The sequence below is a fragment of the Salvelinus namaycush genome, chromosome 27, assembly GCF_016432855.1.
Source record: "Salvelinus namaycush isolate Seneca chromosome 27, SaNama_1.0, whole genome shotgun sequence".
Lineage (NCBI taxonomy): Eukaryota > Metazoa > Chordata > Actinopteri > Salmoniformes > Salmonidae > Salvelinus > Salvelinus namaycush.
In genome coordinates, this window is record NC_052333.1 from 6,070,744 (window position 1) to 6,084,773 (window position 14,030).

At 46.6% G+C, this 14,030-nt stretch overlaps 1 protein-coding gene across 1 annotated transcript in view; it reads left to right on the plus strand.

Moving 5' to 3' along the window:
• The window catches only part of trps1 (trichorhinophalangeal syndrome I), a 191,116-nt gene that overhangs the window by 21,132 nt on the left and 155,954 nt on the right, over positions 1-14,030 (plus strand). Inside the window, exon 5 of the mRNA XM_038965811.1 lies at positions 10,400-11,063. Within this exon, the coding sequence (XP_038821739.1) occupies positions 10,400-11,063 (664 nt within the window). The remainder of the gene's footprint in view (positions 1-10,399; positions 11,064-14,030) is intronic.

Genomic DNA, 14,030 nt, shown 5'->3' on the forward strand with positions numbered 1-14,030 from the left:
TAGCCTGCTGGCCTTACTGGGTGGATAGGAACATTAGACTGCTGGTCTTACTGGGTGGATAGGAACATTAGCCTGCTGGCCTTACTGAGTCTATAGGAACATTAGCCTGCTGACCTTACTGAGTGGATAGGAACATTAGCCTGCTGGTCTTACTGGGTGGATAGGAACATTAGACTGCTGGTCTTACTGGGTGGATAGGAACATTAGCCTGCTGGCCTTACTGAGTCGATAGGAACATTAGCCTGCTGGCCTTACTGGGTGGATAGGAACATTAGCCTGCTGGTCTTACTGAGTCTATAGGAACGTTAGCCTGCTGGCCTTACTGGGTGGATAGGAACATTAGCCTGCTGGTCTTACTGAGTCTATAGGAACATTAGCCTGCTGGCCTTACTGGGTGGATAGGAACATTAGCCTGCTGTCCTTACTGAGTGGATAGGAACATTAGCCTGCTGACCTTACTGAGTGGATAGGAACATTAGCCTGCTGGCCTTACTGGGTGGATAGGAACATTAGACTGCTGGTCTTACTGGGTGGATAGGAACATTAGCCTGCTGGTCTTACTGGGTGGATAGGAACATTAGCCTGCTGGTCTTACTGAGTCTATAGGAACATTAGCCTGCTGGTCTTACTGGGTCTATAGGAACATTAGCCTGCTGACCTTACTGAGTCTATAGGAACATTAGCCTGCTGTCCTTACTGAGTCTATAGGAACATTAGCCTGCTGGTCTTACTGGGTGGATAGGAACATTAGCCTGCTGGCCTTACTGAGTCTATAGGAACATTAGCCTGCTGACCTTACTGAGTGGATAGGAACATTAGCCTGCTGGTCTTACTGGGTGGATAGGAACATTAGACTGCTGGTCTTACTGGGTGGATAGGAACATTAGCCTGCTGGCCTTACTGAGTCGATAGGAACATTAGCCTGCTGGTCTTACTGGGTGGATAGGAACATTAGCCTGCTGACCTTACTGGGTAGATAGGAACATTAGCCTGCTGACCTTACTGAGTCTATAGGAACATTAGCCTGCTGGCCTTACTGGGTAGATAGGAACATTAGCCTGCTGGCCTTACTGGGTAGATAGGAACATTAGCCTGCTGACCTTACTGAGTCTATAGGAACATTAGCCTGCTGGCCTTACTGGGTGGATAGGAACATTAGCCTGCTGTCCTTACTGGGTGGATAGGAACATTAGCCTGCTGTCCTTACTGGGTGGATAGGAACATTAGCCTGCTGGTCTTACTGAGTCAATAGGAACATTAGCCTGCTGACCTTACTGAGTCTATAGGAACATTAGCCTGCTGGCCTTACTGGGTGGATAGGAACATTAGCCTGCTGGCCTTACTGGGTCTATAGGAACATTAGCCTGCTGTCCTTACTGGGTGGATAGGAACATTAGCCTGCTGGCCTTACTGGGTGGATAGGAACATTAGCCTGCTGACCTTACTGGGTCTATAGGAACATTAGCCTGCTGGCCTTACTGGGTGGATAGGAACATTAGCCTGCTGTCCTTACTGGGTGGATAGGAACATTAGCCTGCTGTCCTTACTGGGTGGATAGGAACATTAGCCTGCTGGTCTTACTGAGTCAATAGGAACATTAGCCTGCTGACCTTACTGAGTCTATAGGAACATTAGCCTGCTGGCCTTACTGGGTGGATAGGAACATTAGCCTGCTGTCCTTACTGGGTCTATAGGAACATTAGCCTGCTGGCCTTACTGGGTGGATAGGAACATTAGCCTGCTGGCCTTACTGGGTGGATAGGAACATTAGCCTGCTGGTCTTACTGAGTGGATAGGAACATTAGCCTGCTGGCCTTACTGAGTCTATAGGAACATTAGCCTGCTGTCCTTACTGAGTGGATAGGAACATTAGCCTGCTGGTCTTACTGAGTTGATAGGAACATTAGCCTGCTGGCCTTACTGAGTCTATAGGAACATTAGCCTGCTGGCCTTACTGAGTCTATAGGAACATTAGCCTGCTGTCCTTACTGAGTGGATAGGAACATTAGCCTGCTGGTCTTACTGAGTCTATAGGAACATTAGCCTGCTGGCCTTACTGAGTCTATAGGAACATTAGCCTGCTGGCCTTACTGGGTGGATAGGAACATTAGCCTGCTGGTCTTACTGGGTCTATAGGAACATTAGCCTGCTGGCCTTACTGAGTCTATAGGAACATTAGCCTGCTGGCCTCACTGGGTGGATAGTAACATTAGCCTGCTGGCCTTACTGGGTCTATAGGAACATTAGCCTGCTGGCCTTATTGGGTGGATAGGAACATTAGCCTGCTGGCCTTACTGGGTGGATAGGAACATTAGCCTGCTGGCCGTACTGGGTCTATAGGAACATTAGCCTGCTGGCCTTACTGGGTGGATAGGAACATTAGCCTGCTGGTCTTACTGAGTCTATAGGAACATTAGCCTGCTGGCCTTACTGGGTGGATAGGAACATTAGCCTGCTGTCCTTACTGAGTGGATAGGAACATTAGCCTGCTGACCTTACTGAGTGGATAGGAACATTAGCCTGCTGGCCTTACTGGGTGGATAGGAACATTAGACTGCTGGTCTTACTGGGTGGATAGGAACATTAGCCTGCTGGTCTTACTGGGTGGATAGGAACATTAGCCTGCTGGTCTTACTGAGTCTATAGGAACATTAGCCTGCTGGTCTTACTGGGTCTATAGGAACATTAGCCTGCTGACCTTACTGAGTCTATAGGAACATTAGCCTGCTGTCCTTACTGAGTCTATAGGAACATTAGCCTGCTGGTCTTACTGGGTGGATAGGAACATTAGCCTGCTGACCTTACTGAGTCTATAGGAACATTAGCCTGCTGGCCTTACTGGGTGGATAGGAACATTAGCCTGCTGTCCTTACTGGGTCTATAGGAACATTAGCCTGCTGACCTTACTGAGTGGATAGGAACATTAGCCTGCTGGCCTTACTGAGTCTATAGGAACATTAGCCTGGTGACCTTACTGGGTGGATAGGAACATTAGCCTGCTGGCCTTACTGAGTGGATAGGAACATTAGCCTGCTGGCCTTACTGAGTCTATAGGAACATTAGCCTGGTGGTCTTACTGGGTGGATAGGAACATTAGCCTGCTGGCCTTACTGGGTGGATAGGAACATTAGCCTGCTGGTCTTACTGAGTCTATAGGAACATTAGCCTGCTGGCCTTACTGGGTGGATAGGAACATTAGCCTGCTGGTCTTACTGAGTGGATAGGAACATTAGCCTGCTGGCCTTACTGGGTGGATAGGAACATTAGCCTGCTGGTCTTACTGGGTGGATAGGAACATTAGCCTGCTGGTCTTACTGGGTGGATAGGAACATTAGCCTGCTGGCCTTACTGGGTGGATAGGAACATTAGCCTGCTGGCCTTACTGAGTCTATAGGAACATTAGCCTGCTGGTCTTACTGAGTCTATAGGAACATTAGCCTGCTGTCCTTACTGGGTAGATAGGAACATTAGCCTGCTGGCCTTACTGAGTCTATAGGAACATTAGCCTGCTGGTCTTACTGGGTGGATAGGAACATTAGCCTGCTGGTCTTACTGGGTAGATAGGAACATTAGCCTGCTGGCCTTACTGGGTGGAGAGGAACATTAGCCTGCTGTCCTTACTGGGTGGATAGGAACATTAGCCTGCTGGTCTTACTGGGTGGATAGGAACATTAGCCTGCTGGCCTTACTGGGTGGATAGGAACAAATTGAAAATTGAGAAGGAGAGAGAGGGAGTTAGAGAGAGGAGAGCGAGAAGGAGAGAGGAAAGAGAGAGGGAAAGAGAGAGAGAAAGAGAGAGAGGAGAACGAGAAGGAGAGAGGAAAGAGAGAGGTAACGAGAGAAAGAGAGAGAGGAGAGCGAGAGAGAGAGGGAAAGAGGAGAGTGAAAGAGAGAGAGAGAGAGAGAAAGAGAGACAGAGGGACAGAGAGAGTTGGAGACAGAGAGACAGAGGGAGAGACGAGAGTGAAAGAGAGAGAGAGGGAGATAGAGAGAGGGGGGAGAGAGAGAGGAGGGATAGAGAGAGAGAGGGGGAGATAGAGAGACAAAGAGAGAGCGGGAGAGAGGGGAGAGAGAGAGAGGAGAGAGAGAGAGAGAGAGAGAGAGAGAAGAGAGAGAGAGGAGAGAGAAAGGGTTTTAAAGGGTCATAATAAGTGAATGTGTTTGTGTCTGGGAGTACTGGCCGTAGAGGAAGCTCAGTCTTTATTTCTCACCATAACTCACCTCTAATTAAACCCACTGTGTCTCAGGTTGCACACTTGTCCGTTTATTCTCATGAAGCTGTCATTGATATTGTATGCCGTTTGTTTTCTGCGCTTGGAGGAAAAGTTGTTTTATGTTGAAAAAAACTGCGTTATGCTAGCCCCAAGAATAGGTGCTTTGGCTGAGTGTGTTCAAAGGGAGTGATGAAATGAGCGCTGGGGTGTGTTTCTCTGTGTGTCTCTGTATCTCATTTTGTGTATGTGCGTGAGAGTACCTGCTAGATTTGATGCATTATCGTGTATGGTAGTGAGTGTCTATGCTCATACATGTTGGGAGTCGGGTGCATGTTGTTGGTTGCACTGCCTTGAAAAACCACAGATGTTCAGAACGTTCATTAGAGGCTGGCCTCTTTGGCCTGGTGCAGCAGTCTTTTGAGATGTAAACAGTTCAGATAATCAGAGAAGCCTGCAGAGACTAAACACACACACACACACACACACACACACACCAGGGTTTCCGTTAGGAAAATGTGGCGCTGGACATTTGACCGGCAGCATTTTAATTTACCGAACATTTGAGAAATTTACCGGACCCATATGCATTGTGTGTGTAACCTGATCAGGGTTTCCACCCATGGTGCTCAGAATGACAGAAATCACATGTAGTTTACGGTAATTCCTGTTAACAGAACATGCAAGTCGAGGATTTAACGATGTGCGGTCCTTCTTTCCAAATTCTGATGTTAGTACAGTGGTTCCCAACCTTTTTTCGGGTTACTGTACCACCAACTGAGTTCTGAAGTACTGTACCACCAACTGAGTTCTGAAGTACTGTACCACCAATTGAGTTCTGAAGTACTGTACCACCAACTGAGTTCTGAAGTACTGTACCACCAACTGAGTTCTAAATTACTGTACCACCAACTGAGTTCTAAATTACTGTACCACCAACTGAGTTTTGCTCTGTCCGGAGGACCCCTGAAGTACCCCTTCATGTGCATGTTACCAGTAGGTCTATGATCTCATGAGTCTTCTGAAGTACTCCCTGTGGACAGACTAAGTAACCCCATTGTACCCCTGGTTGGGAACCACTGTGTTAGAATAACTGACCACATTTACTTTTTCTCAGCCAACAGGACAAGTAATGAACAGCAAAATGACTAGCCTGTGTCAATCTACTATCCCTCATAGAAGAAAAGTTGACCTATTCTATTGGTCAGCTTGTGGAGAAAGAAAAAGCCCATTCCAAGCAGACTCTGGGACAGTTGTGGGACAATAGATCCCAAGTTCATACAACCAGTAGTCCTAGGCTACATAAAAAAAACATTAAAAAGCAATGAGTCTGATGTAACAGATCAGAACGTTTAACTTTATAATGTTGATAAACTATTATTTCTTCACATTATAAGTGCAGCAACGTACACAAAGCAGGAAGCTACGCGTGAATGTTCATTATGCAATTAGTGGGAAAACACCATTGTCAAAAGCACACTACACATGTGAGCAGTTTCACGTGACAGAGATGAACATTTCCGTAAACAAATTGAAAAAGGGGAGAACTAATATGCAGCAACTACATGGGTTGTTAATATGACTGCACTTGTTCCTTTGGCTACTGGACAATACATGAAAGTTGATATCAAATAATTGCCTCCACTGATATGGTCTGATTTTGGCTAGGCTACTTTGGAGAAAGGTAAGACATGCCTTACAATATGAAGCAACATGTTGAGGTTTCAGACAATTAAGTATAAACTCAGCAAAAAGACAAAAACATTCTCTCACTGTCAACTGCCTTTATTTTCAGCAAACTTAACATGTGTAAATGTTTGTATGAACTTAAGATTCAACAACTGAGACATGAACTGAACAAGTTCCACAGACATGTGACCAACATAAATGTAATTATGTGTCCCTGAACAAAGGGGGATCAAAATCAAAAGTAACAGTCAGTATCTGGTGACCAGCTGCATTAAGTACTGCAGTGCATCTCCTCCTCATGGACTGCACCAGATTTGCCAGTTCTTGCTGTGAGATGTTACCCCACTCTTCCACCAAGGCACCTGTAAGTTCCCAGATATTTCTGAGGGGAATGGCCCTAGTCTCACCCTCCGATCCAACAGGTCCCAGACGTGCTCAATGGGATTGAGATCCGGGCTCTTCGCTGGCCATGGCAGAACACTTGACATTCCTGTCTTGCGGGAAATCACGCACAGAATGAGCAGTTTGGCTGGTGGCATTGTCATGCTGGAGGGTCATGTCAGGATGAGCCTGCAGGAAGGGTACCACATGAGGGAGAAGGATGTCTTCCCTGTAACGCACAGCGTTAAAATTGCTTGCAATGACAACATGCTCAGTCCGATGATGCTATGACACACCGCCCCAGACCATGACGGACCCTCCACCTCCAAATCAATCCCGCTCCAGAGTACAGGCCTCGGTGTAACGCTCATTCCTTTGATGATAAACACGAATCCGACCATCACCCCTGGTGAGACAAAACCGCAACTCGTCAGTGAAGAGCACTTTTTCCCAGTCCTGTCTGGTCCAGCGACGGTGGGTTTGTGCCCATAGGCGATGTTGTTGCCGGTGATGTCTGGTGAGGACCTGCCTTACAACAGGCCTACAAGCCCTCAGTCAGCCTCTCTCAGCCTATTGCGGACAGTCTGAGCACTGATGGAGGGATTGTGCGTTCCTGGTGTAACTTGGGCAGTTGTTGGTGCCAACTTGTACCTGTCCTGCAGGTGTGATGTTCGGATGTACCAATCCTGTGCAGGTGTTGTTACGAGAACGATCAGCTGTCCATCCTGTCTCCCTGTAGCGCTGATTTAGGCGTCTCACAGTACGGACATTGAAATGTATTGCCCTGGCCAAATCTGCTGTCCTCATGCCTCCTTGCAGCATGCCTAAGGCACGTTCACAGGGACCCTGGGCATCTTTCTTTTGGTGTTTTTCAGAGTCAGTAGAACGGCCTCTTTAGTGTCCTAAGTTTTCACATTGGGAATTTCTTTCTTCTTTTCCCGGTGCCAATTCTATTTTTAGGCTTTTCTATTTTATTTTTTTATCAGCCAAAAGCCGACAATTACCGGAAACCCTGAGCATGACACACCAACATTTTTATTTGGTATAAAACAATCAGTATTGTACGGTGTAATAATTTGTCAGTGGGAAATCCTAGAATGCAACAGCACAAATTCATTCCTTTAGATTTAATTTCCTGTATCCCAAAACCATGACGGTAATTTGTTTCTAAGTTGTTGTTTTTGTTTGTTTTGTTTGTGTTTCAGTTGGTGTTAGGTGGGAGGAAGAAATTCTAAATGTTTTTTTTGTTGCCTCATAATCAGATTAGAGTCATAGAGAAGTTCTCTATTCAACAATGTAGTTATTCATAGTAGTCATGTGTGTGTGTAAGTCTGAAGAGTTGAGGCTATGGATGAATGGCCACACTCCAAGCTCTCTTGTTGATGCTGGTAAAATAAACAGGAGTGGGCAATGCAGTTGTGTTTATTTATTTGGGCACCAATGCATACGTTGGGTGTCTATGGTGACGTGGCTACATCAACAGGAAATGAAAGCAGTGTGTTTCTGCTGTGATGATTCATTGTCTTTCTGTGGAAAACCCAACTGCTTATTTAGCTGAAGTTTTCATGTTTATCGTAATGATTGGTCAATTTGATATATGATGATTGGAGGTTGGAGAATGCATGTGAGATGGCGTGAGACAGTGAGATTCATTCAATTTAAATAATAGTATTGATTGAACTCATAACATTTTGATTGAAAAAACAACTTCATAGATTTTTTATCAGAGTATCATCAGGAAGTGGGAACTATTCTGCTTCCTCTATGAAGCTTGCTTTTTCTCCAAACAGTGTTAGCCATGGGATCATAAGAAAAAACACTGAGGTCTACATGTAATTTCAGCAAGCCATGACACCCACCATCTCAGATTGTTCTGAAATCATCTATGTAGTTAGAAACAGACAAGATTAGCATTCCTGGAACGTTATTTTGTTGAAGTATAATTTGATCTCTGAGAAATTAAGCTAATTGACTGAATCCAAATTGGCCATTTTAATTTATTTGATTCATATAATATTCAAAAGATATAGTATCCAAAATCTGATTTGGACCAAACTTTGTTCTGATATTGAGTAAGAAATGAGGTGTCACGCCCTGACCTTAGTTATCTATGTTTTCTTTATTATTTTGGTTAGGTCAGGGTGTGACTAGGGTGGGTATGCTAGTTTTGTCCTGTCTAGGGTTTTTGTATAGCTAGGGATTTTTGTAGGTCTAGGTATATATATGTCTATGGTGGCCTGATATGGTTCCCAATCAGAGGCAGCTGTTTATCGTTGTCTCTGATTGGGGACCATATTTAGTTAGCCATTTTCCCTTGGGTATTTGTGGGTTCTTGTTTATGTATAGTTGCCTGTCAGCACTCATTTGTATAGCTTCACGGTTCGTTTTGTTATTTTGTTAGTTTTGTTCAGTGTTCATTCTTAATAAAGAAGAATGTACGCATACCACGCTGCACCTTGGTCTCCTCCTTTTGATGCCCGTGACAGAAGAACCCACCACAAAAGGACCAAGCAGCGTGAAAAGGAGGAGCAGCGTTTTATGGAGAAATGGACCTGGGAGGAGATACTGGTTGGAGCAGGACCCTGGACGCAGGCGGGGGAGTATCGCCGTCCGACAGAAGAAATATAGGCAGCAACAGTGGAACGGCGATATTATGAGGAGAAATACAAACAAGGCAAGCACGAGAGGCAGGGGGGGGAACACGAGGAGATTGGCTGAGTCAAGTTGGAGACATGAGCCAACTCCTCGTGCTTACCGTGGGGAGCGTGTGACTGGTCAGGCACCGTGTTATGCAGAAATGCGCACGGTGTCTCCAGTTCGCATTCATAGCCCAGTGCGCTCTATTCCAGCTCCTTGCCTTTGCCGGGCTAGAATGGGCATCCAGCCAGGACGCATTCAGCCAGCTCTACGTTCCAGATCTCCAATGCGTCTCCACGGCCCAGTGTATCCTGTGCCTCCTCCCCGCACTCGCCCTGAGGTGCGTGTCCCCAGCCCGGTACCACCAGTGCCGACACCACCCACCAGGCCTCCAGTGCGCTTACACAGTCCAGTACGGCCTGTGCCTCTTCCCCGCACTCGCCCTGAGGTGCGTGTCCTCAGCCCGGTACCACCAGTTCCGGCACCACGCATCAGGTCTCCAGTGCGCTTCCACAGTCCAGTACGGCCTGTGCCTCTTCCCCGCACTCGCCCTGAGGTGCGTGCCCTCAGCCCGGTACCACCAGTTCCGGCACCATGCATCAGGCTTCCAGTGCGCTTCCATAGTCCAGAGCTTCCGGCGACAGTACCCAGTCCAGAGTTTCCGGCGACGTTTCACAGTCCGGAACCTCCAACGACGGGCCACAGTCCGGAACCTCCAACGACGGGCCACAGTCCGGAACCTCCAACGGCGATCTCCAGTCCGGAGCTTCCAGCGACGGTCCCCGGCCCGGGGTCTCCAGCGACTATCCATATTAACTATCCATTTAACGTAAAAAACAAAAACGGAACAGCACCACCTAGTGGTCAGAACCTGGTAATATCAGAATGTCAGACAGGACCTAAACGTAACAACTTCAATGACTAATTTCTCTGAACAGCGGAAGAAAAGAAAAAACATGACCAAATTCGCTGGGAATACATTACATAGGATGAAGAAACAATACTCAGAGCCGCAGCGCCGCACTACTTGTCAGACACAGAACTGATACTGTATACTTGTTGTTGGGGTGGTTTGTGTCAAAATCCTTGTTCTTGTGCTTTTCGAGGTGGAAGGACCCTGTATTGTAGCTTTAGCTGAGCCTTTTACAATATCTTTAGTTGATTAGGTCTGTATACTTACAGTCATGTTGTGCAGAGCTGTGGAGTGGTGGTAACTCGCTGGGATCAATAAAGCACTTTGAGATTCTTTATGTAATGAATAACGCTATAAAAGTTTTTAAAAGTATTATTTTTATTATTAAATAAAGCGGAAAAACCCTGAGTATATATAAAACAGAATAATTCATACGGTGTTGACTAAGCCGGTATTCATTTCCCGATGATGTTGTCTCCCACTCTTTCCCTCTGCCTGTCGATGCATGCTTTCTCTTTGTTAAGACTGTCCCTCTTTTATTAACCCTTCGATTGTCTGCTCCCTGTAGAAGAGTCCACGGCTGTTGTCGGTGCCGACACTGCAGCTTCACCGCCTCCGACACCTTGTCACTGCTGGATCACTTCAACACGGCCCACTGCAAAGAGACCTCCTCCTCCCATCCCTCCGCTTCCTTCGTCACCATCAACGGCTGCTCCGCCACAACACCCTCCACCCTCAGCATCAAGGAGGAGAGCAAGGGCGACCTCAAGCTCTACAGTCTGGTTCCCCCAGAGAGCCGCGCCACCGAGGCAGGGCCCAGGGCCGAAGGGGTGAAGAGCGAGGCCCTGGACGAGAAGGAGGCCCAGGGGTCCAAGGGCTGGATGGAGGCCAGAGAGGCCCAGGTCCAAGCCCACGCAGCAGGCCTTGTGTGGGTGCCTAAGGAGCGGGCCGGGGACATCCTGAGGGGTAGTCCGGCCCAGTTCCCCCAGGGCGCCCTGAGTCTACTCAACGCCGTGGCTGCCTCCCAGGAGCACCACCACCAGCAGCAGAAGGGGGGTTCGGTGGTGCTCAGGGACTCCCCAGGCCTGGTCTTCAGTCTGGGGGGGATCGACACCAAGGCCTTCCTTCCAGGACAGACTCCCGGTGGGGCCGACAAACCTGGGCATCTGGCGCAGCAGTACTCCTCACCCACCGATGGCAAGGCCAAGGAGGAGTCCCAGTCACTCTTACGGGTAAGACAACTCTCCACTCTCCCCTTCTTCACCCTCTCTCCTGTCTTGTTTCTTCAATCCACTACCCATCTCTATTCATGAAAAAACATCCTGTTTTGGACTACATTGTCCTGTGTTTTAATGGCCTACGTTCTGCTGATGTGCTCTGCTGGAGGTCCCTGCAGTGCAGAGAGAGGACCAAGGTGGCGGCCATTTTGAAGCCACCCCCCGAATGATGAATGGTGGAACTCAGAGTTGTGCCATACCAGAGATCCTCTATTATGTTCTCATCCGTCACATCCCTAATGTCTCGCTCTAGTCTCCCATCATGTTTATCAATCTCCCAAAGCTGACTTTTGTCTCCCTGTACACTGTCCTCTGCTCAGCCCTAATGAGGTAAGACTGAGCCAGCAGAACAGCAGGAAGAACCGCCTCTGGTTAGTTCACCCTCTCTCTCTCTCTGAGCTCTGACCGGTCTAATTGAGATATTGTTTCCAGCCACCCTGAGACTTGCAGACACAACAATCTCTCTCACACACACACACACACACACACACACACACACACACACACACACACACACACACACACACACACACACACACACACACACACACACACACAGCCATTTTGTATTGAATGTCTCGCAGTTTCGTTTGGCTTTAGAATAATGTCCATCCGTTCTGGTGATGCCGACGGGTCTTTGGCTCCTTATGGACAGCCCGCTTTGTGGATTTCACATCGGCATTTGACTCCCAGGCTGTCAATCAGCGGACATCAGCACATAGTTAACAACACAGCGGCCATCTTTAAGGACTCCTCCTTCACAATGACTTGCAGACTTGAGAAAACGTTGAGTCATCATCCTTCAACTCACAGACTGTGAGAGAGGAGATCACACAGATTAGCAGCGGTATCTGGCGTGCGTGTGTGTGCGTGTGTTTGCGTGCGCGTGTGTGTGTGTGCATATGTGTTCTGTGTTGATACAGTACACACCTCCTGGAGATTTACTGCTAACTCAGACGCTTCAGAATCGGGATATTTGCCACAAAATGCCAACTGGCCCCATTCAGTCACTTTAATGAGTTTTTAAGTATCAAGAAAACGGTGTTTAAAGTCAGAGATAAAACTGGTGTCTCAGGCTATTTTTGGGGCTTGTCTGTAGTCCTAAAGGTGTGGAGAGAACAGACTGCCTTAGAATTCACCATTATTAGAAGACAAGTGCCTCACAAAGGGGCCTTTTATGACATTTCATGCAAAGCCTTCACCAGCACAGCCATCTGACATTGAACTAGAATTGGGTTCCGTTTGAAATATCTTCTCCCCAAGGTCAGGCAATTGTATATATTTCAGTGTGGACATGTTCTGTATATTTTATGTCTTCTCGAAGTGTGCTAGCCAGAGTATGTGAGAGGAACTGGAGCGAAGCGAGGAGCGGAACGTACCCAATTTGACTGGAGCGCAGAGCGAGATTCACAAAGGCTGGAGCTTCAGCCATCTCGCCCGCTCCAATTTTGCTCCAGTAGTGTTCCAGTAGCGCTCACTTCACGAGCTCAGGGCATGCCCGGCCCAGCATGCATCTGTAGTCTACTTGTGTGCTGCTATAGCCCCTTGCTTTAGCTACTGTCATGGAGTTCGCTAAATATTTTCATAAAGAAACTGATAAAACACACAGCTGCTAAATCAAGGTGACTTACAAAGATGAGGACCAAGAGAGGGAGTGCAGTGATGTATTATCCACAACTAAAGAATCATTGTGGAATCTGAAAAGACACATATCCCCAAAGCATGATGGTGTACTTACTACATGCACATGCTAAAAGAAAGGAATGAGGTGGGTAGCTAATTAAGTGTGTCATTGTACCAAAGTATTTATAAACAAAAATCAGATCTCTTAAACGTTTCATACATTTTTGTTCTATTATCTATACAATAGGCCATAATTGTTTTTGGCCCAATAGGCCTGGCATTTTCCAACGTTCAAGGAGCTTTCCGATTTGATTGGGTTATTTTGCCTTAAAAACTTTAGACCTACCTATAGAAAAATGTAAAAACAACTATGCATCTCTGCCCAGCCTGGCAAGAGTGGCCTAAAGGGTGTTTAGCATCCCCAGTGGCTCTGCAAGTGTGGAGAGGATATTCCCCGCTGCTGGCCGGCTCTCCAGACACCATCGCATGAGCCTGAAGCCACAGACTGGACAAACTCGTGTTTCTAAAAATGAATTCAAAGGCACTAATAAGTAATTTTTTTATTTAATTTGTATTTAATTTTAAGTAGGCTAAGTCACAGCCTGTATGCACAATTTATAGACTATAATGATTTAATACAAAGAAATGTTGTTTAAATTCTGAGGGCCTAATGTCCCTGACTGCCTACCAGCCTAGTGTGTCACACTCACAATGTGTTTCTTTGTAGGCTATAGCCTTGAAATAATTGAAATCATATAGCCTTCTTAGACTCAGTCTGTCTCCTGACCTATTTAGAGTGTTTATATGCTGTTTAATATGACATGTAGCCTATTTAAAATGGTGAGCGCTTCTTACATTCACCTTTTCATGTTTATTCAAATACTTTTCATTCAAATCATATGGTTTGGTTTCAATACGAAATGGTTGGTCCAAGTAGTCACAACAATAGATGGATTGTTGGTTAAATAGTGATTTGAATGAATGGAGTGAGTTTGTAGCAGCATTTTCATCCACTCAACTTCTGGTGTGTTTACTTTGAGCTGGACTGGACAGAGGGAGGATGTGGCGGCGGGTTATCCCACAAAGCTCTGGCATCATTTCCTGCTCCCATCTGCTGTGCTTCACCCATGTTTCAATCAACCTCAATGACACAGAACATTGAGAAACTGTTTGCTACCCGTGGGGACCACAGCACTTCCTGCGAGCTCTCCATCCAGAATGCATCATTGTCTGATATAATAAAAGAAGCACATTTTGTCTCTCAACACCAGAACTGGACTGTGTGGATATGAATAATGT